Here is a 22,339-nt window from a genome sequence, read left to right on the forward strand (position 1 = left end):
CCTTGCTGAATGTCACTCATCTTGGTTCCTTGTCATTAAAAGCTTCTTTCTGCCAGTTCTGCTTTGTTGTTATATTATTTCTTCGAAGTGCTGATCCTTGCATCCCGGCTAGAAGGACTCCAACAGGGGCAGGGGGAGTATTTTCTCCCAACAGCAGTGTAAAAAGATTAAAACGACCCTTCCCCTTTAAGGAAGTCCCAGCAAAGGGGAGTCAGTAAGTCTGGGCGTGCTGCCAAACACCTCTAGCTGTCAGATGTAATAAGGGTTAACTGAGAGGCAGTTTTTGTAAGTAGGGTGATAAAGATTAGACTAGAAACAAAACCAGAACGCCTTCCTTAACAGGCATTCTGGATTAACCCTGTAAAGTGGGGGGAAAAACAGGAGGAGATTTCTTCCAACAACCGGTTCTCCGAACTGCTTAGAAAGTTAACAACCGGTTCTAGACAATAGGTGAGAACCAGTAGGTTGAGCACGACTGTTGTAGATTAACAGGCTGGCCAAGTGATACTGTTTGGATTATGAGCTGCAGTGGTTACAATGCAGTACTGCAGGCTGCTACTTCTGCTGCCTGCTGGCTTCCTGTAATTTGGCAGTTTGAATCTCACCAGGCTCAAGGTTGACTCAGCCTTCTGTCCTTCCGAGGTGGGTCAAAGGAGGACCCAAATTGTTGGGGCCAGTAGGCTGACTCTGTAAACCACTTAGAGAGGGCTGAAAGCACTGTGAAGCGGTATATAAGTCTAAGTGCTATTGATAGTGCCATTCCTTCCCTTCCTTCCTTCCTTCCTTCCTTCCTTCCTTCCTTCCTTCCTTCCTTCCTTCCTTCCTTCCTTCCTTCCTTCCTTCGCAGTGGTTAGAATGCAGTATTGCAGGCTAGCTGCCCACAGTCAGGAGTTTAAGCCTCACCAGGCTCAAGGTTGACTCAGCCTTCCATCCTTCCAAAGTGGGTAAACAACCCAGATTGTTGGGGGCAATTGGCTGACTGTAAACCGCTTAGAGAAGGCTGTAAAAGCACTGTAAAGCGGTATATAAGTCTAAGGGCTATTATCAGGCGCCGGATCATCATAAAATCTCATGCTTCATTTTTGCATTCAGGGTGCTGCAAGAGTTTAAAGAAGGATGAATTGATAGGGAAGACTAAAAAAAAAAATCCATTTTAAAAAGGGACTTACAGTCCCTTTGTCTCCTTTAATAGGACCGAGAAAGAGTCTTCTCACAATTGTTGAAGAAACCTATAAAAGACGCTTGTGTTTCCGCTCTGAACCTGCACACTGCTTTTCATTTGTGAATGGTGTTCTCTGTCTTTTTGTCCAGTTGGTGGCTGGCAGCGTGGTGATGGCCTTCGAGGAAGTCTGCCCTGAGCGCATCGACCTGATTCACAAGAATTACCGCAAGTTGTGCAACCTGCTGATTGATGTGGAGGAATGGGGCCAGGTGGTGATCATTAACATGCTGACCCGCTATGCCCGCACCCAGTTCCTCAGCCCCAACCTGAACGTGAGTCAAGGAGCAGGTGACAGAGGTGTCCACTTATCACGGGATGTGTGTGTTTGTGTGTGTATGTGTGTGTCAAACTCAATTTCATTGAGGGCCGCATCAGGGTTGTGTTTGACCTTGTGGAGATGGGCGAGGCTGAGGTGGGTGTGGCCAGCTCGACATCTCTCATCGAGGCTCTGTTTTCGGCCGCGACGGCCCCCAGCTCTCTGCCAGCAAAAATGGAGCTCAGGGGGGTTTAGATGGCCTGAGGGTTGCAGGAGGCCATTGTGGCTGAAAACAGAGCTCGGGAGGGCTGTGCAGAAGCACCGCAGGCCAGTCTTTTGCTGTTTCCAGGGTGCCCCCCCTTAGGCCGGATGCAGCCCCCGGGCCTTGAGTTTGACACCCCTGCCCTATCAGATCCTTTAGTAGCTCCCTGAATAGGATGTGGTGCTTTATCCAAGCACGATTCTCAAGAGGCTTCTGTCTAGCAAGATTTATTGAGATGGGTTGGAGGTTAGCAAGCGCGTGTTCGAGACCCAAGTGCTGCCATAAGGTGGGGTGAGTTCCCATCCTTTGTTCCAGCTCCTGCTGAGGACATGAAAGGAAACAGCCTCCCCCCCCCCCCAACTGGGCATCTCAAGGGCAACAGTGATGTTACCAGCTAATCCTTTCAACCGGGAAGCACCTCAGTGCTTCTGACACGATGCAGATTGAGATGGGAAGGGGTAAAGTGTGGTGGAATGCAGTCTGGATTCCCTGGAGGGAGGAACCGCATTCCAGAGGAGTAAGAGGCGGCAAAGTCTGGTTGTGAGGGGGGGAAAAAGAGTTAAGAAGAAATTCTCAGATTAGACGTACAGTGAAGGCCAATAATCGCTTTGGTTTGGCAGGATTTCTGTCATTGAGGTTGAGTGTCAAGGTTCCAGAAAAACCTCTTCTGCATAAAGAAAACTCAGAAGCCATTGTCTTTAAGAGTTCTTTACTAGCATGAGGAAACTGGCACACGATGAGTGAAATTCCAAAACTGAACTTCCGGATTCTTTTCCCAGTTATACAAACCCCAAGAGTCCCACCCCCCTGACCCCTTTGCTGGTCACATGGTCCCACGTTCTCCCAGTTCATTCAAATATCTTCTTGCCACTCTTCCTGCAGATGTGAACACCATCCGACCTTGACCGCTTGAAGAATGTTACCATACCCCTCAGCCCCCCTTCTTCCCCTCAGGGGAAAAATGTGGCAGCGTCTGGAACCCTAAAGTCTAGTATGGTTTCCAGTCCTGACATTGAGGAGAACAATAAAGGAAATTGCTCAGAAGTTATTCCACAGGTCTTTTCTTGGTTCTTGGGGCCTGACAAGGCAGGGGCTACAAGAATCCCAACAAGGGAACATATTTTCAACTTAGAATCAGTATATCCCAGAGGGACATTAAAACGGAAATGTCCTGAATCTCTTTTTTTCAGAGACTTAATGGTGTGTTGGAGAAAAGGTTACGGAGAAATCAACAAACCATAACATAATAACAGAGTTGGAAGGGACCTTGGAGGTCTTCCAGTCCAACCCCCTGCCCAGGCAGGAAACTCTACACCATTTCAGACAAATGGCTATCCAACCGGTTGTTTACATTCCCTGAATCTTTTCTCAGTTAAAACCTCCAAGCGTAATACTGGGGTCAGAGTTATTAGCTGTGACTGAGGTCAGAGTTATTAGCTGTGAGAACTTGAAGCATCCACATTTCAAGGGCACCCTACCTGCTTTTGTGCAAACCTGTGTCGTCGTCCCCACTCCCAGGGCCTTGTTATGTTCTTAGAACAGGATGTCCCAGTTCTCACGGAATGTTCGATTTGACTAGAACAGAGCCGAATAGCTTGTGATTGCAAGAAGCACAATTGTCTTTGTCTACTCGGTGAGTCAGACCATCACTACTGAACCAAAATGTGATTTATTTGTTCTTGGGAGTATAGCATATTATGCAAAGCAATCCATTTTATTTCACGTAAACGATGGGAACTAAATCAAGCGATTGGGTTTATGGCTCAACGAGCCCAACTAAGGAGCGATGTAGAGTAGTTCAGAAGTTTATTTTATTTTATTTATTTGTCACACAGTATGTATAAGCATAGGGGCTCAGGGTATGTATAAGCATAGGTGGCTCAGGGGCTAGGATGTTGAGCTTGTCGATCGAAAGGTCGGCAGCTCAACGGTTCGAATCCCTAGTGCTGCCGGGTAACGGGGTGAGCTCCCATTACTTGTCCCAGCTTCTGCCAACCTAGCAGTTTTGAAAGCACGTAAAAATGCAAGTAGAAAAAATAGGGACCACCTTTGGTGGGAAGGTAACAGCGTTCCGTGCGCCTTTGGCGTTGAGTCATGCCGGCCACATGACCACGGAGACGTCTTCGGACAGCGCTGGCTCTTCGGCTTTGAAACGGAGATGAGCACCACCCCCTAGAGTCGGCAATGACTAGCACATCTGTGCGAGGGGAACCTTTACCTTTATATATAAGCCTAAGCATGTAATAACTATACAATATATAAGCATATATATAAGTATGAGTATGTAATAACTATATTAATTGGATATAATGAAAGGAAACAATAGGACAGGAATGGTAAGCACGCTTGTGCTCTTATGCATGCCCCTTACAGACCTCTTAGAAATGGGATGAGGTCAATAGTAGATAGTTTTTGGTTAAAGCTTTGGGGATTTTGGGAAGAGACTACAGAGTCTGGTAGTTTATTCCAAGCATTAACAACTCTGTTACTGAAGTCATATTTTCTGCAATCAAGATTGGAGCAAACACTAAGCTTAAATCAATTGTGTGCTCGTGTATTGTTGCAATTGAAGCTGAAATAGTCTTTGATTACCAGCCTCAAATACCTTTCGTTGTTTTCTGATGGGCAGGAATCTCTCCTGGAGGAGAGCGCCGAGAAAACCTTCTACGGATCCGAAGAAGAAGATGCCAAAGACGACAAGGCCAAGTCAACACCCTTGGCAAAGCGCAAGCCTTACGTGATGGATCCTGACCATCGGTTACTACTGCGCAACACCAAACCCCTGTTGCAAAGCCGCAATGCTGCAGTGAGCCCTTTTCCTGGGGTTGGGGTTGGGGGGGGGGAAGCTCACCTTGAAAATTAAGAAGCCCCTTCCCCTGTCTTGGGGGGTCACCAAAATGGGTGAAAAAGAAAAGAAGAAAGGAAGATAGATCCTATGCAAGGGCGTTTTCCGTGGTCAAGCCAATTGAACTTGACCCAAGTGAAAATAGCAATAGCACTTAACATAACAATAACAATAACAATAACAATAACAATAACAATAACAATAACAATAATAATAATAATAATAATAATAATAATAATAATAATATTAATATTAATATTAATAATAATAATATAATCCTCTCCTCTCATTCTATTCTATTCTATTCTATTCCATTCCATTCCATTCCATTCCATTCCATTCCATTCTATTCTATTCTATTCTATTCTATTCTATTCTATTCTGGCCAATTGTGTAAGTGGACACACAAGGAATTGGTCTTTGATGCATAAGCTCTCGGTGTACATAAAGAGACAAGATACGTTTGTTAAGAATCAAAAGTTACAACACCTAATGATAGTCATAGGGCACAAATAAGCAATCAAATCGTACTAGGAAACAATATAAATCGTAAGAATACAAGCAACGTTACAGTCATAAGTGAGAGGAGATGGGTGATGGGAACGATGAGAAGATTAATAGTAGTGCAGATTTAATGAATAGTTTGACAGTGTTGAGGGAATTATTTGTTTAGCAGAGTGATGGCCTTGGGGGGAAAAACTGTCCTTTTGTCTAGTTGTTCTGGTGTGCAGTGCTCTGTAGCGTCGTTTTGAGGGTAGGAGTTGAAACAGTTTTATGTCCAGGATGCGAGGGATCTGTAGATATTTTCACAGCCCTCTTTTTGACTCGTGCAGTATGCAGGTCCTCAATGGAAGGCAGTTTGGTAGCCATGGTTTTTTCTGCAGTTGTAATATACCTAATCTAATATAGTATATTATATAATATACCGCTTCACAGTGCTTTCCAGCCCTCTCTAAGCAGTTTACAGAGTCAGCCTATCACCCCCAACAAATTGATTCCTCATTTTACTGACTTTGAAAGGATGGAAGGCTGAATCAACCTTGAGCCGGTCAGGATCGAACTCCTGGAGTGAGCAGTGAGTTAACCTGCTATACTGCATTCTAACCACTGCGCCACCATGGCTCTTACTTTCCGCTCAGTCTTGAGCATCTTAAAGTGAAACTTGACCTTATTCTGTGAAAAAAGGACCGTTATCTGGTGGCAATGCTCCTCCATCCCAAGTGTTGATAACCGTGACACAAATTTCAGGCATTACTTAAGATCTTTGGGCAAGAAGAACAGATGATTTCCACAGAATATTTTCTTTTTTCTTACTGGTCTGTGTCGTGTCCCACTCCTCCGCTGACGGCCGGGTCGGGGAAGTCCGTATCAAGCGTGCCTCTGCAGCTCTGCCAAAGTCCTATCAGAGTTCTCAAGGCAGGCAGGAGACCAGGAAGTGACTTCAGCAATCCAAGTTAGACTTTGCCTGACTCAGAGAATGCCAGAAACCAGATCCTTTATATAGGCCATGGGGTGTGGCTCTATGACTCAGCACTTATCCAGGCCTGCCCCTCCCTTCTTTTTGCTGACGTCGCCTCTCAATTCTCCGGAAGCGAGGATCTCTCCAACCTCCAGCTGTTGGTAATCTTAGCTCATGTTGGCTTCATATTCTTCAGGCTCACATGCTGTGAGGGAGGGGTTTAGTTGCTCCGTTTGCCTGGGCATGGTGCCAGGACTGGGGGCTGAAGGCACATCAGGCCCTTCGTCTTGCTCGGCCTGTCCGGGCATGGTGCCAGGACTGGGGGCTGGAGGCATGCCAGGACATTCTTCCGAACTATCAGCGTCTGGCAGGAGATAAGAGGGGCCCGGCTGCGGCAGGGAGAGCGAGCGAGATACAACAGTCTGCTTCCCACCCCAGATTCCTTGCGTTTGTGGATTTTGGATGTTCTACATTCTTTTTGATGGCCTTATTTCATTTTGGTGACTGCAGCAAGCAGGTGAACCTCTTGGTGGTTCTACCAGCTTGTGTCCCAATGACCTTCTCTGTTTTTCAGGTGGTGATGTCAGTCGCTCAGCTCTACTTCCACCTTGCTCCCAAGGCTGAAGTTGGGGTCATTGCGAAGGCCCTGGTGCGTCTCCTGAGAAGCCACAGGTCTGCAGATGCTCCCTTCCCGCTTTCTACAACCCCAGCACCACATTTCCCTTTTTCTGATGTGTTTGTTCTTTCAGCGAAGTGACCAAATCAGGGCCTTTCTGCCAGTTTTCAACAACTCTTGATTGCATGTTGTTTTGTCGCAATGTTTGCTTAGAAAGGGACAAAATACTATAGTATAAGATGGCTCTTTTCAATGACCCAGGCATTTCCCCCTCACAAGATTCCAGTCCATCCACTCTTTCCCTTTTTCCATCTCCGCTCCCCCAAAGTGTATTATTTGTAAACATTCAGTTGCTATCAGTTATATAGCCATCAGTTTAATAAGATTTTTCTCAAACTAGAATAGAATAGAATAGAATAGAATAGAATAGAATAGAATAGAATAGAATAGAATAGAATAGAATAGAATAGAATAGAATAGAATAGAATAGAATTTATTGGCCAAGTGTGGTTGGACACACAAGGAATTTGTCTTTGGTGCATAGGCTCTCAGTGTACATAAAAGAAAAGATACGTTCGGCAAGAATCATAAGGTACAACACTTAATGATAGTCATAGGGTACAAATAAGCAATCAGGAAACAATATCAATACAAATCGCAAGGATACAAGCAACAGAGTTACTGTCATACAGTCATAAGTGGAAGGAGATGGATGGTGGGAACAATGAGAAGATTAATAGTGCAGATTTAGTAAATAGTTTGACAGCGTTGAGGGAATTATTTGTTTAGCGGAGTGATGGTGTTTGGGAAAAAACTGTTCTTGTGTCTAATTGTTCTGGTGTGAAGTGTTCTGTAGTGTCATTTTGAGGGTAGGAGTTGAAACAGTTTATGTCCAGGATATGAGGGATCTGTAAATATTTTCATAGCCCTCTTTTTGATTCATGCAGTATACAGGTCCTCAATGGAAGGCAAGTTGGTAGCCAGTGTTTTTTCTGCAGTTCTAGTACTAGTACCGTAGTACACAGGTATTCCAACTCCTATCTGCTGGCTAGAAATGGGAGTTGTAATTCCATCACTTCTGGAGAACGGTTGGTTGAAGGAAAGCAGATATTCACTAAAATTCTTGTACAAACTAGGGTTAACCCTATTTTTGATGATCGCAGATCTCAAGATTGTCCAACCTGATTAATGTCCATTTGTCTGTCTATCTGTCTTGCAGTGAGGTTCAATATGTGGTGCTTCAGAACGTGGCTACTATGTCCATCAAGCGTAGGGTAAGTGCCTCTTTTCTAGGTGGGAATTATTCACATAATTTATGGAGGCCTGTCACGTTCCACTTATTCTATTTGTCAGAGGGGAAGCAAAATTATAAATCCCAAAGAGAATCTTTTTTGACTTCTAGAAACCCAGAGAATCTTACAGAATTTTTTAATTGAATCTGTTTCTTTCTCCTCCACCACCTCCTCCTCCTCCTCCTCCAGGGAATGTTTGAGCCCTACCTCAAAAGCTTCTACATCCGATCAACTGATCCCACCCAGATTAAAATCCTCAAGGTATATTAGATGTTCGGCTATCCCGTACCCCAAAAATACACCGTATTTTTAGGAGTATATAAGATGCACCAGAGTATAAGACGCACCTTAATTTTTGGGGAGGAAAAAAAATTCTGCTTACCAGGTATTCATCTGGCTAGCGTCTTTAGTCTGGTCAGTTTTACATTAGTTCATTGGTTTTGAGCGTTTGGGGATAAAAAACAGCTTCTAAAGCACAGCTGATCTTCAGAGAGAGAAGCAATAAGAAAAGCAGGTGAAGCTCCGAAGATCACTTCACTCGTTAGCACCTCGTTAGGACTGGAAAAAAGCTTTGAAAAAGCTACATTCAGAGTATAAGACACACCCAAATTTTCAGCCTCTTTTAGGGAGGGATAAAAGTGCGTCTTATACACCAAAAAATACAGTATATTTTTGTTTCCAAATAACACATTATTTTCTTTTCAATATTAAAAACTAACAACTAAAGCAGAGATGAAAAAAAGACATTAAAAGGGAAAGATTGACAATAGTGTGTGTTAATGGTGTTAAATTTATGATGAAAATTATATAGGGTACAAAGCCCTAATGTGACTTAGTCACACTAATCCTAAACTAATGGATGGACCCAGCTATGTTCATTAGCAAACCATGGTTTGCTGAATGTTACGTCTGAAACAGGCCACATTGCTTATTGAACCATGGCTTAAGGTTGTCCTCTCAAAAAGCAGACTATATCTAAGTAACAGATGCATACGCCAGATACAAACCTAACAGCGAAATTTACCCCCATGTTTATTATTTAGGATAAAAATGAACGAAAAAGAAAGAACTTTCTAGTGTCCCCAACACGTTGTTGGCTGTTTGGTTTTTTCTTTTTAGAGGACAGCTAGCAAACTCTCTTCAAGTTTTCCTATTATTTGAATTTTGCTGTGGCCCAACTGCCAATCTTTACTCGGCTTAGCTCTAATTATTTGCTCACATTTCTGCACGCTCAAAGAAGCAGTGATATTAAAAGACATTTAAACCTCACCCGTTCTGCTTTTGTCACCTATCCTGACAGCTGGAAGTTTTGACCAACCTGGCTAATGAAACCAACATTTCTACCATATTGCGGGAATTTCAGGTAATATATAGAACATTTTATAGCCCAGGGCGATTTTCCACCTCAGGGTATGATGTATATAATAATGAACTTTTCTATCAGAAGCAATTATTTCTTTTTGTTTTGATAATGTTTGTTCCTTCTCTTCCTGCAGACATATATCCGGAGCATGGATAAAGACTTTGTGGCAGCCACAATCCAGGCTATTGGCCGTTGCGCCACTAACATCGGCCGAGTGCGGGACACGTGTCTCAACGGACTCGTTCAGCTGCTCTCCAACCGAGATGGTGAGATCATAATGCCTTGCAATAATGTGGACAAGTCACGGAACATTTTCTTTTATGGACACTGAGAGCCTATACACCAAGACAAATTCCTTGTGTGTCCAATTACACTTGGCCAATAAAAAAATCTATTCTATTCTATTCTATTCTATTCTATTCTATTCTATTCTATTCTATTCTATTCTATTCTATTCTATTCTAACATACTTGGGGGGGTGTTGTGTGCGTGTGGCCGCAGGCCTTGAGTTTGACACCCCTAATGTAGATGATCCCCATTTAAATCAGAAACTAGAATCCTGGGCTGTGTGACCCATTGCCATGTTCTTGAGAGGACGTCTTGTGAAGTTGCCTGTGATGTCTTTCTCAGATCTCCTGAGACCTTTATCTCATCTTCTCTAAGAGTTGAGCTGGTCTGGTGTATGTCTACCGTTCTGTTTTCTCTATCATCCTACTTAGAACTGGTGGTGGCCGAGTCGGTGGTGGTCATTAAGAAGCTTCTACAGATGCAGCCATCACAACACAGTGAGATCATCAAGCATATGGCCAAGCTGACAGATAACATCCAGGTTTGAACAAGAACTGAGGAAGAGGACTCTCCAGCCTCTACTTGGGTAGCATGTGATGGGCCGTGAGAGGATGAAGAAGGCCCAGATGTCACTTTCCTTTGTGTATAGGTTCCCATGGCCCGGGCCAGCATCTTATGGCTGATTGGTGAATACTGTGAGCATGTGCCCAAGATTGCCCCAGATGTTCTACGCAAGATGGCCAAGTCCTTCACCAGCGAGGAGGACATTGTGAAGCTGCAGGTCATCAATCTGGCAGCCAAACTTTATCTGACCAACTCTAAGCAGGTAAGGTTGTCAGGGTGTGTGCAGTGCGACTATGTGAGACAACCCAGGAGCAAATAAAGTAAGCAGAGGTTTGTATTTAAATAGTGGTTTTATTTACAAAGACTATATACATACACATACTTTAGTCAGACCTTCAACAAACAGCAATCAGCAATTATAGCACAGAAGCACAGACGGAAAGAGAGATACACCCTGACAGGGCCTCTTCTTCTTATAGGCTCTTAAAGTGATATCAGCCAAAAAACCTTGCTGATTCATTCCCAGCATGACATCATCACAGCAGCTGGTCAGCTCTTAAATCATTATCTTGACAAAGGTTATTTCTAAAAATAACCAGGTAGTGTAGGCTGGTACCTAAAGGTGCTGTCATAGACATGTCAAGGAGATACATATCAAATGCCTCCTAACTTCCAAAGTAAAACAAAATGTAGGTAGACATGTTTCATACTGGAACTATTGCACATCTTAGGATGATAGTTAAATATTTCAAAAAAGGACCCTCTTAATATGTAACAACTTTCCAATCAAGGGTTCAAATTTCAGATGGTATCCCTAGTCCAGAAAGTTTTGGGGAAAAAAAAACCCAAAAGTCCAGAAACTATTGGACAGGCCAGCTACAGCATATTTAATCTAATAAATAAAGAGTAGGTTCACTCAATTTGAAAGTCCAGCTGCGACTTAAATCCATTTCCAACCTTAAGGGTGAACATCTACATGTTTTAGCAGATGGAAAAAAAGAAAAAAAAAACCAAATAGAAACAGTTTTATCCTAACAAAGCCAGATATCCTTGCAAGGGGGAGGCTTATATTTTTAAAAATAAAGTCAAAAGAATTCCAGATGGAGAGTTCAGCTGTTAAGAGCTGGAAGAAGTGAAGAAAATCCAAGTTCCAATCAGGGGTGAAATGCTCCCGGTTGAGACCGGATTGCCCGATCCAGTAGCGATGATGGCGGGTGGTTCAGAGAACTGGTAGCAAAAATCCCTGCCCGCCCCCAATGCCCAGCTGAGCCATGCGATCATCAGAGGTTTTTTTTTCCTTTTAAAAGCATTTTTTCTTCCACTGAAAAAGTGCTTTTAAAAGTAAAAAAAAAAGCCTCTGATGATCGCGCAGCTCAGCTGGGATCGTCAGAGCCTTTTAAAAGCATTTTTTCTACAACCTCTTCGGCTGAAGAGGTTGTAGAAAAAATGCTTTTAAAAGTAAAAAAAAAAAAGTTAGCCACACCCATCCAGTCACATTACTCCCCCCACCCCCCAAGTCATGCCCACAGAACCGGTAGTAACAAATTTTACATTTCACCCCTGGTTCCAATGATATAAAATAATTTCCTTGCAATACTCAGAGTGATGTGTATATTCATGGAAAAGACAGAATTAATGGTTTGCAGTTGGAAGGTCTTCTAACTTTAAAGTTATATTTAATAGTTTTAATTTTTATTTATTACATAACGTTTAATTTTATTTATTACATAACGTTTAATTTTATTTATTATATTTATGTACGTAATTGAAATCTCCAGATAGCTAGCCTTTGGTGTAAGACTTTGCGAGGAATTATTGTGCCCAAAGTGCCCAGCTGGTAATTTGAGACTGACTCCTCATTTTTGTCTTTTTTATTCTCTGCCACATTGCTATGGCACCTACAGAGTAAGCTGCTGACCCAATATGTGCTGAATTTGGCCAAGTATGACCAGAACTATGACATTCGGGATCGTGCCCGTTTCATCCGCCAGCTCATTGTACCCACGGAAAAGAGCGGTGCCCTTAGCAAGTACGCCAAGAAGCTTTTCCTGGCACAAAAGCCCGCTCCCATTTTGGAGTCCTCTTTCAAAGGTAAGGCATGGCAACGAACCAAAAGTATCTTTGAAAGGACCCTGATGGCGTGGCCTTCAAAACAGGGTGGACGGTTTGCTTTTTCCTTCCAGATCGTGACCACTTCCAGCTGGGCTCCCTTTCACACCTTCTCAATGCAAAAGCGGTGGGCTACCAGGAACTTCCTGAGTGGCCAAGTGAAGCTCCAGATCCCTCTGTGCGCAACGTGGAGGTAGGACTAGCCTTATCTTTTATTGATGGTAGGATGTGGGGATCCTTTGAAACCGGTGCTACTCATTGATATTCTGAAAATGTTGGGTGTCAACATGTCAATGATCCAGTCTTTGGCTTGTACAAGAGTCAATGTGGCAGATGAGGCCACCATATACCTTCTACAGGTTACTGTGCTTGCATTATCCAGTGGTATGTATTGTTCTGTTTTTTGATGAAAGGTTGGTTCCTACACCCCATGCTTATTTTTTTAGGAAGACTTCATTGATCCTAGAGGAAGCCACATTGGGCTACTGGGTGGACCCAAAGAGGTGGAGCTTGTGTGTGCAGTGATAGTTGATGCTTTTCCATTCTCCTTCTCCTCTTCCAGCTTCTCTCCCTTGTGCTGTGCATCTCTTGACTGTGTGCTAGTTAGGATTTCAATCCTAAAGATTGAAAATACTTTTTGATGGACAAAAAAAAAAGGGCCCCGGACTTAGCTCATGTATTTATTTTGAAAAACATGATTATAAAAGCTACAGGACCTCTTTTAGTGAAGGCGTTCCACGTTTCCATTCTCATAGCAGATCAGAGAGGGGTATCGCTAGAAATTCCAGGTCATAATTGTCACAAAGGTGCTTTTTCAAAAGGCAACTGGACTTTTCTTTGTTTGTTTTTCCTTGAGGAGGTTTTGCTTCTCATCCAAGAAGCTTCTTCAGTTCAGTGTCAGAACTCTGGGAGTTGAAGTCCATAGGTCTTAAAGTCACCAAGATTGGACATCTCTGGTCTAAATTATGACACATAAACCCAAGAAAAACTTTGAAGAGTGGCTGCAGGTCAAAAACCTATCCTGAACCGTTAAAACAAGGGTTTCCAAACTTGCAGCTTTTGAGACTTGTGAACTTCAACTCCCAGAATTCTCCAGACTGTATGAAATTCTGGGAGTTGAAGCCCACAAGTTTTAAAATTGTCACGTTTGGAGAGCCCTGAGTTAAAAGAACTAGGCTAGGAGACGATGGGAAGAGATTTGGGGTTTCTGAAGGGATGCTGGGTGGAGTAAAAATGTAGCAAGGGTGAGGAGCCTGTAACCCTCCAGAGGTTCCTGAACTACAGCGTCCAATAGCCCTGCCAAGGGGGCCATTGTGGGAATTGCTGTCCAGCAGCATCAGGTTTTTCCTCCTCGAGGCATAATTTGAACTGGGCTCTGAACATGCCTGCTTTTCAGGTGCATTGAAATCACATTTTAATGGTTGGGGTGGAGGGAGGGAGGGGGGGTCTCCAGATCTTCACCCAATGTCCATTAAAGGCAGGATGGATTGAATCACATTTGTTACTGAGTTTTTGCAAGTTTTGTTGTGGAAATTTGGTCCGTTGCATGCCATGTCGACCGTATTCACAGGCCACTAAAATGGAAAATTCACTGAATTATGGCTGTTCAGAGCTCCTGCCGCGCAGCTATTAGTGCATGACCGTCATGCCGATCTGCAGAAATACGCAATCTTCTCTGCCTCATCACTCAGATTCTCACCTTAGCTGAAAACTCTTGAGGGCTGCATCCCATGGACATTCTTCTAGACCCCTCTGATAAGGATGCATGCCTCTTCCCTCTCGTGGGCTCACGGCGTACATGCACTACCAGCTGCAACCAAAGAGATGCCACTGAATGTTCCTCTCCCGCATGCGGGCTCGTTTGGTTGTTTTGCACCGAGGTAATAATCCGTGCAGGGAATCCACTGCGTGAAACCGAGCCCGGTCTCTGGTGTTCGAGTCTCGTTTTCTTTGCTCCTTTTGTGTAGTAGGTTTTTTTTTTTTGACGTGCTCAGTTCCCGTCTTTGCAATGATGTTTCCTACATCATGGCTCCATCCAGGTCCCGGAATGGACCAAATGCACCAGCCGTGAGAAGAGGAAGGAGAAGGTGGAGAAACCTTTCTATTTGGATTCAGAGGGAGAATCGGGAGCGACGGAATCTGCTGACAGTGGTGAGAATGGCGGAGCCCACATTTACGGCTATAAATTACGATTTATGGCATTTTTGCTAGGAACTGGGATTTAGAATAGAATAGAATAGAATTTTTATTGGCCAAGTGTGATTGGACACACAAGGAATTTGTCTTGGTGCATATGCTCTCAGTGTACATAAAAGAAAAGATACGTTCATCAAGGTACAACATTTACAACACAATTGATGGTCAATATATCAATATAAATCATAAGGATTGCCAGCAACAAGTTATAGTCATACAGTCATAAGTGGAAAGAGATTGGTGATGGGAACTATGAAACGATTAATAGTAGTGCAGATTCAGTAAATAGTCTGACAGTGTTGAGGGAATTATTTGTTTAGCAGAGTGATGGCCTTATTTCCTGTTTCTTATTTCCTTATTTCCCGTTTCTGGCAAAAAATGCCCCATGGCAAACTATGGGCCCACATAACTGCCATGTTTGCTTAAGAGCTGCAGCAAAAAAAAAAATATTTTTTTTTTAAAATCCTGCCTTTATTATTTTAATCAGTAACGCTCAAGACGGAGAACATAACTATCTTCAAAACTCCTTCCCTCTTCCTTTTTTGCTTGCAGAGCCTGAGACCATGAGTGGATCTGAAAGCGGAAGCGAGAGTGGATCGGGATCCGGCAGCGAAGAAGAGGATGAGGAAGACAGCGAAGAGCAGTCGGAAGAGGAGGAGGAGGAGGAGGAGCAGGAGGAGAAGAAGAAAAAGAAGAAGGGGGAAACTCCCCGGAAAGGTCTGCTGGAGGAGAGCGCTGGCAGGTAGAGACACCAGGCGAGGCTGGCATTGGGTGCAAACAAACAGGGAGGGTTTAGGATGTCACCCCCTGCCACCTGGGCAGGGCCACAAAGGGCAAAATGCAGCCCATTGTTGTTGTTTTTTAAATGTTTGTTGCACGGCTTGAATCACATAGTTGCGGTCCACCATTTTGACTTTTTTGACCCTGGAGTGGATCAAAGGCCTGGAGACGAAAGCATAGGAAAAACGGCCGCAGGATTTGGGTTTGGCTAGCCCAGGGGTCTGCAAACTTGGCTCTTTTAAGACTTGTGGATTTCAACTCTTGTGGCTCAACAGACTAATGCAGTCTGTTATTAACACAGCTGCCTGCAATTACTGCAGGTTCTAGTCCCATCAGGTCCAAGGTTGACTCAGCCTTCCATCCTTTATAAGGTAGGTAAAATGAGGACCCAGATTGTTGGGGGGGCAATAAGTTGACTTTGTATATAAATATACAAATAGGATGAAGACTATTGCTAACATAGTGTAAGCTGCCCTGAGTCTTCGAAGAAGGGCGGGATATAAATGCGAATAAAAAAAAACAAAAAACTCCCAGAGTTCCTCAGCCAGCTCTCTGGGAGTTGAAGTCCACAAGTCTTAAAAGAGCCAAGTTTGCAGACCCCTGGACTAGTCTAAAGAAAAGAAGGACCGGGGTGACATGATAGCAGTCTTCCACTATTTGAGGGGCTGCCACAAAGACGAGAGGGTCAAATTATTCTCCAAAGCACCAGAGGGCAGGACAAGAAGCAATGGGTGGAAACTAACCAAGGAGAGGAACAACCTGTTGTGTCTCGCCCGCTTTCACCGCAGCCGGGGCCTTCTTATCTGCTTCCGAACGCTGAGGAATGTCCTAGTATGCCTCCCGGCCCCAGCCCTGGCTCCATGCCCAGACAGGCTGAGGAGGAAGAAGTACCTCCAGCCCCCAGCTCTGGCTCCATGCCCAGGCAAACGGAGCAACTAGACCCCTCCCCCTCCCTCACAACATGTGAGCCTGAGGAAGGTCAATTACCAACAGCTGCAGACTGGAGTGACCCTCGCTTCAGAAGAATTGATAGGCGGCGGCGACAGAAGGAAGGGAGGGGCAGGCCTGGATAAGTGCTGAGTCATGGAGCCACACCCCATGGCCTATATAAAGGATCTGCTTTCTGGCATTCTCTGAGTCAGGCAAAGTCTAACATATCTTGCTGAAGTCACTTTCTGGTCTCCTGCCTGCCTTGAGAACTTTGCTAGGACTTTGGCAGAGCTGCAGAGGCACACCTGATTCGGATTTCCCTGACCCGGTCATCAGCGGAGGAGTGGGACACGACACAACCTGGGATTAAGGAGAAACTTCCCTAACAGTGAAGACAATTAATGGAACAGCTTGTCTTCAGGAATCGTGGGTATTCCATCACTGGAGGTTTTCAAGAAGAAACTAGACAGCCACTTATCTGAAATAAGATAGGTTCTCCTGCTTGAGCAGGGGGCTGGACTAGAAGACCTCCAAGGTCCCTTCCAGCTCTATTCAGAATGGAGTTTGGAGCCAATGACAGGCAACGTGGACTTGGAAAAGCTCTCCGCCATCTCTAGAAACAAGGAGACGACCCACATTTCAATTCTCTTATTTTTTCTCTCTAAATTCTAGTGAGGAGGAAGAGGGCAGAGGAAGAAGAGGAGGAAAGGAAAGGAGCAAGAAGAAACGATCCCCCCAGGGAGCAAAGGAAGACTCGACCTCCTCCTCATCCGAAGAGGACAGCTTGTCTGAAAGTAGCTCCACCGAATCGGAGTCTGATTCCGAACCGGAAGAACCTCATCCGGAGGAGTCGAAGAAGAAAAAGCTGGTAAGGGGCGAGAAGGGTGGGGGTGGGGGGTGAATGAAAAATGTGAGCACCAGGCTGCGGTGAAATCTGGCTGGATCTATCAGGTTTGCGCAAACTGGTAGTGCCAGCGGCGAGAGGCTCTGACCACCCACCGGGACATTATTACGTCCCATTTTTGACCCTCTGTGTATGCACAGAAGGCTCACCACTGACACCAGGTTCATGCAAAAGCAGTTTGGTCTGGTAGGGAAGATATTAAGCTGGAAACCAGGAGACAGTGAGTTCTAGTCCTGCCTTAGGCATGACAGCCAGATGGGTGGTCTTGAGCCAATCACCCTGAGACTGTGAGTTCTAGCCCCACCTTAGGCATGAAAGCCAGATGGGTGGCCTTGAGCCAATCACCAGGAGACCTGAGTTCTAGCCCTGCCTTAGGCATGAAAGCCAGATGGGTGGCCTTGAGCCAATCACCAGGAGACTGTGAGTTCTAGTCCTGCCTTAGGCATGAAAGCCAGATGGGTGGTCTTGAGCCAATCACCCTGAGACTGTGAGTTCTAGCCCCACCTTAGGCATGAAAGCCAGATGGGTGGCCTTGAGCCAATTACCAGGAGACTGTGAGTTCTAGCCCTGCCTTAGGCATGAAAGCCAGATGGGTGACTTTGGGTCAGTCTCTCTCTCAGCCCAACCCACCTTACACGGTTGTTGTGGGGAAGAGGAGGGAGTGTTTTATATGTTCGCTGCATTGAGTTATTTATAAAAATAATAAAGTTGGGATGTAAGTAAATAAATAAATTTAAAAACGTATTATTTAACTCTCTGACTGAGCACGTCTCCAGTTTAATCTAATTGCGTTTGATGTTCAGAACCTGCACAGTTCCCAACCCCATCAGGCCTGCGTAGTTCCATCGTCTGTTTCCTCTCGTCTTTTCTCTTTCAGCTTCCCAGCAGGAAACCTCCTACTAAAGCACCCAAGAAAGGATCAAAGGAGATCTCTCTGCTTGATCTGGATGACTGTAAGCATCCCTCAACCAACCCTCCTTCTGAGCCTCCTTCTTAATCTTTTCTCTCTTCCTCTTAACCCTTCTCTAGGACTATTCCCCTGGGGTACCTTTTATTACTTTTTAATCAAGCTTTCCATAGTCTGTGTTGAGGTCCGCCAGCGGAGCTGGCACCAGAGTCAGACAGCGATGAGGCTGAGGAAGAACATGGGCCAGTCCTGGAGACTGGGGGAGGCATGGATGAGGGCTCTGCATCGGAGGCAGAGGTGGGGCCAGGGCCATTGGGGATTGATGTGCGGACTCCAGAGCCTCCAGAGGCTGACAGTAGTGAGGCAGAGGAACAGGAGGAGCCTGTTCCTAATGCACGCATGAGAAGAGCTGCCAGAAACAAGAGCAGCTAAAGCAAAGAGGACGACTCGGGAATAGGACAAGAGGTGATTGGCCCCTCCCATAAGGCTTAAAAGACCAGCAATGGCATTTGGGCTCTTTGCCGGAAAACAACATTGATAGTTTTGTCTTGTTGCATTTGTGTTGTATCGGTGTCTTCTGAACTTTTGCCAAGAAAGGCCTTTGGTAGTTTTCCTATTGGACCAAGGTTGGTGATAGGACTGAAAAATTGTGTTGGGAGGAATTTGCTTTAATTTAGTTGGACTACGCTGAGAATAAGTTAATTCTCAGCTGTTCTAATAAAGTTTGTTTTTACACTGACTGAGTTTCCTACTACCTACTTGGGCCTGAGTTACAACAGTCTGGGCACTTGGGAGATGTATGGATTTAAACTTCTCAAATCCTTAATGGCTGCGTTGACTGAAAAGTTCTAGGATCTGAAGTCCATGCATTTGGAAAGTGTGAGCTTGGGGGAGGCTGCTTTAAATGAGCTTCCAGTGGTTGTTTCACTATATGTCCAAGAGCCATAAATCTGGCTTTTTTTGTTCTTCTGTACTTATTTTTTTCCTCATTGTGTTTCTTCCTTTGCAGGAAGCTTGTCTTGTTTCCATGAATGATGGAAGACTTCCTCCTCCAGGAGCTCCAAAATTTAGCGCAGGGGTCTCCAAACTTGGCAACTTTAAGACTTGTGGGGTTCAAATCCCAGCATCGCTCGGCAAGGAATTCTAGGAGTTCAAGTCCACAAGTCTTAAAATTGCCAAGTTTGGGGACCTTTAGTTTGGTGGATCAACCACTCCTCATGCAGAAGGATTTAATTACACAGTTGTATCCCCCCCCAGCACCTTCATATGGACCTATAACATATCCATGGCTGCCTATTACTTACTCAACGTGTCTTGGAGTCACATCAATACCTCAGTAGCGATTTAGGAATGGCTGTCCATGGCTATCTACATTATGGGATCTGTCCATGGTGCTGAAGTCTATCTAGCTTGCATTGAGTGACTATTCTAAGCCGTTTTCATTCTCAACCATGTCTAGTCTAATTTCCATTATTTTCTCCCTCAACTTTGACTCGGTCTTGGAAGTATACAATATTGATTTCTTGGTTTTCTGTTTTCTTCAACCCACAGTCACACCCCCATCTTTGCAGCCGATTACCAGCAGCCCAGTTCTCTCCACTAGCCTCGTGACCGACCTGGAAGGTCTCACCTTGACCGACACGTCTCTGACTGCAGCTGTGAGTGTCCTCTCTGATTCTAGTTTGGAAAGGTAGACATTAAAGGCTGTTAACAATCTCAAAGCAGCAAATGTGGTGTCCATCCGTTTATAGTCCCCTTAATATATTGGTGAGATAGAACATGCTTTTAAAACAGGGGCAAGTTGATTTAGTTGAGATTGGACCTTAGAATTTGAACTTCACAAGATGTTCTGACTTAGGCTCCCTGAGAAAACTTAAATCACATGCTTTGTCCCAAAAAATTCCTCTTTTATATAAAGTGCTGTGAATTATGGTCATTCACAGCCCGTAATAATTCACAAGCATCCTGTGAAGAGTCCGACAGATATCTGCCACAGTCTTTCAAGGTAATTCTGATAAGCACCCACCATTATCTCCTTTGAAACGCTGCCAGAGACCTAACTGCCAATTAGTTTTGCAAGGCCAAATGGAGCACAGAGTCAAAAGAGTTTGAACTGAGCAGAATGAACAAATTGTTTCCTGAAAAGGGTCACGTCCGTTTGCTCCTCTCTTATGTCTTATGGGAGGGACCAATCATCTCCAAGCCTTACTCCTGAGTCGCCCCTTTTGTCTTAAATGTTCTTGCCTCCTGGCAGCTCCGCGCATGCGCGCACTGGGAACAGGCTCCCCATTCTTCTGCCTTGCTGATGTCAGATTTCGGATGCTCCAGAGGCAGCACATAATTACCAGATGGCCCTGGCCCCCTCTCTGCCTCCGATGCAGATCCCTCATCCGAGCCGTCCCCAAACTCCAGGACTGGCCCACATTTCCTCCCAACCTCCTCACTGTCCGAATCTGCTGCCAGCTCTGCTGGCTTCTGCCGGACCACAACATACTCCAATGTACTAACCACTATGCATTGCTCTTCTTTTGTTGATACGGCTGCAAGACAGCCCAAGTTAGGATAATTCTATGCCTGGGTGTTAAAGGTACGATGGTGCTTTTTCTGGCTTTGCTTGTTAGAAAATTGATTCTTGGGTGTGGAGTCTATGACCTGAAATGGGCCAAGGAAGAGAGAGAGATCTCAGCATAAAGACCTTGCTTATTCCAGGTTCAATCCATAGCAAATAAGACTGAGAAGAACCTTTGTTTGAAACCCTACTGAGATGCTGACGGTCATTCTGGTGGCTTCTTTGACTTCTAATGTCAGATCTGGAAGCCATCTTTTACATTTGGGCCTTCAGGCCTGCCACATTTTCTACTGTGAAAAAATGGGAGGGGGGATTGTATAGAGTATGGGTGATATGTAGTCAAAATAACATTCTCTTCTCAGAGAGTCCTGCAGTTGTGATGAGGTGACTGGGAGGCATCTCAGTTTTGGATGGTGCCTGATTGGATCATGTGATGGACATGTGGGTGCTGGGCAGGGACTTGAACTTTCTTTTGGGTGGGGAAAACCTGGAAGCTTTCAGATTCGGGTTTTCCCAGACGTGCCGATAGGATATCTCTAATAAAATGGAACTTTGAGGAACTTCAAGCCTCGGAGTCTTCTTTCGTTGGGGGTGTTACTTGGAACCCTGACATCTAGCTGTTAATTTGCAACTAAGTGCTACTACACCTCTAAAAGGAGATAGATTTCTCCCCAAACCAACTGGGCATAGAGATCATTATTTTTATTCTTAGAAAGGTAGTAATTTCTGAAGAGATATTTTTTTATTTTTGTGTTTCCCATTTGATGGCATCAACTGTTTTTTTTCCCCTTCTTTTGCTCTTCCATCTGTAGATGATCAGTCCTGTCTTTGGGGCAGTGAAGAAATATGAGCTGCTGCATCGCATGACCGGAGAAGGACTCTCCGTAGAATATTATTTCAACCGGCAACCTTTTGCTCCTGATCCCCGCATGGTAGCTGTGCAGATCCAGATCTGCAATAACATGGCAACTGAAGTGAAAAACATCCGTGTGACTGAGCCCAAACTTCTCTCAGGCATGCGTATCCAGGAGTTCAAGGAGATTGGTACGGGGCATGTGCTCTTAACGCTCTATCTGGGATGAGTGGTGAACAGTGTTGGGAAGGGAGGCATCTTTAGGTGAGCCTAGGCCAGCGGTCTGCAAACTTGGCTCTTTTAAGACTTGTGGACTTCAACTCCCAGAGTTCCTCAGCCAGCTTTGCAGTTTGCAGACCCCTGGCCTAGGAGATATTGATCACTGATAGAAGAGAAAATTTGTAGCTTAGGGTTGAGCTGTGGGGCCCTGGGTGCTGTCTGAGCTTGGTAGTTTTCTTGCAGACGTTTCATGACCCAACTAGGTAACATCATCAGTGCTAGAATAGAGGAGGGTTTGCGGAATGGAGGAGGAGGAGGACTATGGAGTCCTTAGTGCTCTCTGAGCGTAGTGTCAGGATTCCGACCAATAAAATGAAGAGTCTCAAGCCATTTAGGAAGAAAAATCCAGTTTCTAATCATTAGTGCTAGCGATGTGTTTAATTTGTGGACAAGAAATGAAACTACCGTATTTTTCAGAGTATAAGATGCTCCGGGCTAGAAGACACACCTACCTTTTTTGGCTAGGAAAACAAGAAAAAGACATCTGCCTCTGCCTCCCAGCAATTTTGCCTCCATGCAGCAAACAGCAAACAGCCTGCTTTACTTTCATTTTCGTTTTCAGCATAGCTTGATTAGCACAAGAAAAAAAAAAACTGCTCCCAGCAATTTACCTCCTTGCAGCAAGCAGCAGAGGCCCGCGCAGCA

General features: G+C 44.7%; 1 protein-coding gene across 5 annotated transcripts in view; it reads left to right on the forward strand.

The window, feature by feature from the left end:
- The window catches only part of AP3B2 (adaptor related protein complex 3 subunit beta 2), a 49,827-nt gene that overhangs the window by 18,311 nt on the left and 9,177 nt on the right, over positions 1 to 22,339 (forward strand). For 4 of the 5 annotated variants that reach the window (XM_058156350.1, XM_058156351.1, XM_058156348.1 and 1 more), the window contains exons 7-24: positions 1,312 to 1,494; positions 4,370 to 4,546; positions 6,619 to 6,716; positions 7,880 to 7,934; positions 8,142 to 8,213; positions 9,253 to 9,315; positions 9,449 to 9,581; positions 10,035 to 10,144; positions 10,253 to 10,429; positions 12,072 to 12,258; positions 12,351 to 12,469; positions 12,723 to 12,779; positions 14,316 to 14,427; positions 15,025 to 15,214; positions 16,855 to 17,050; positions 17,964 to 18,039; positions 19,545 to 19,651; positions 21,375 to 21,606. In XM_058156350.1, coding sequence (XP_058012333.1) covers positions 1,312 to 1,494; positions 4,370 to 4,546; positions 6,619 to 6,716; positions 7,880 to 7,934; positions 8,142 to 8,213; positions 9,253 to 9,315; positions 9,449 to 9,581; positions 10,035 to 10,144; positions 10,253 to 10,429; positions 12,072 to 12,258; positions 12,351 to 12,469; positions 12,723 to 12,779; positions 14,316 to 14,427; positions 15,025 to 15,214; positions 16,855 to 17,050; positions 17,964 to 18,039; positions 19,545 to 19,651; positions 21,375 to 21,606 — 2,344 coding nt within the window. The remainder of the gene's footprint in view (positions 1 to 1,311; positions 1,495 to 4,369; positions 4,547 to 6,618; positions 6,717 to 7,879; positions 7,935 to 8,141; positions 8,214 to 9,252; positions 9,316 to 9,448; positions 9,582 to 10,034; positions 10,145 to 10,252; positions 10,430 to 12,071; positions 12,259 to 12,350; positions 12,470 to 12,722; positions 12,780 to 14,315; positions 14,428 to 15,024; positions 15,215 to 16,854; positions 17,051 to 17,963; positions 18,040 to 19,544; positions 19,652 to 21,374; positions 21,607 to 22,339) is intronic. The other variant, XM_058156352.1, reaches the window with a different exon arrangement.

Source organism: Ahaetulla prasina, chromosome 13 (assembly GCF_028640845.1).
Source record: "Ahaetulla prasina isolate Xishuangbanna chromosome 13, ASM2864084v1, whole genome shotgun sequence".
NCBI lineage: Eukaryota > Metazoa > Chordata > Lepidosauria > Squamata > Colubridae > Ahaetulla > Ahaetulla prasina.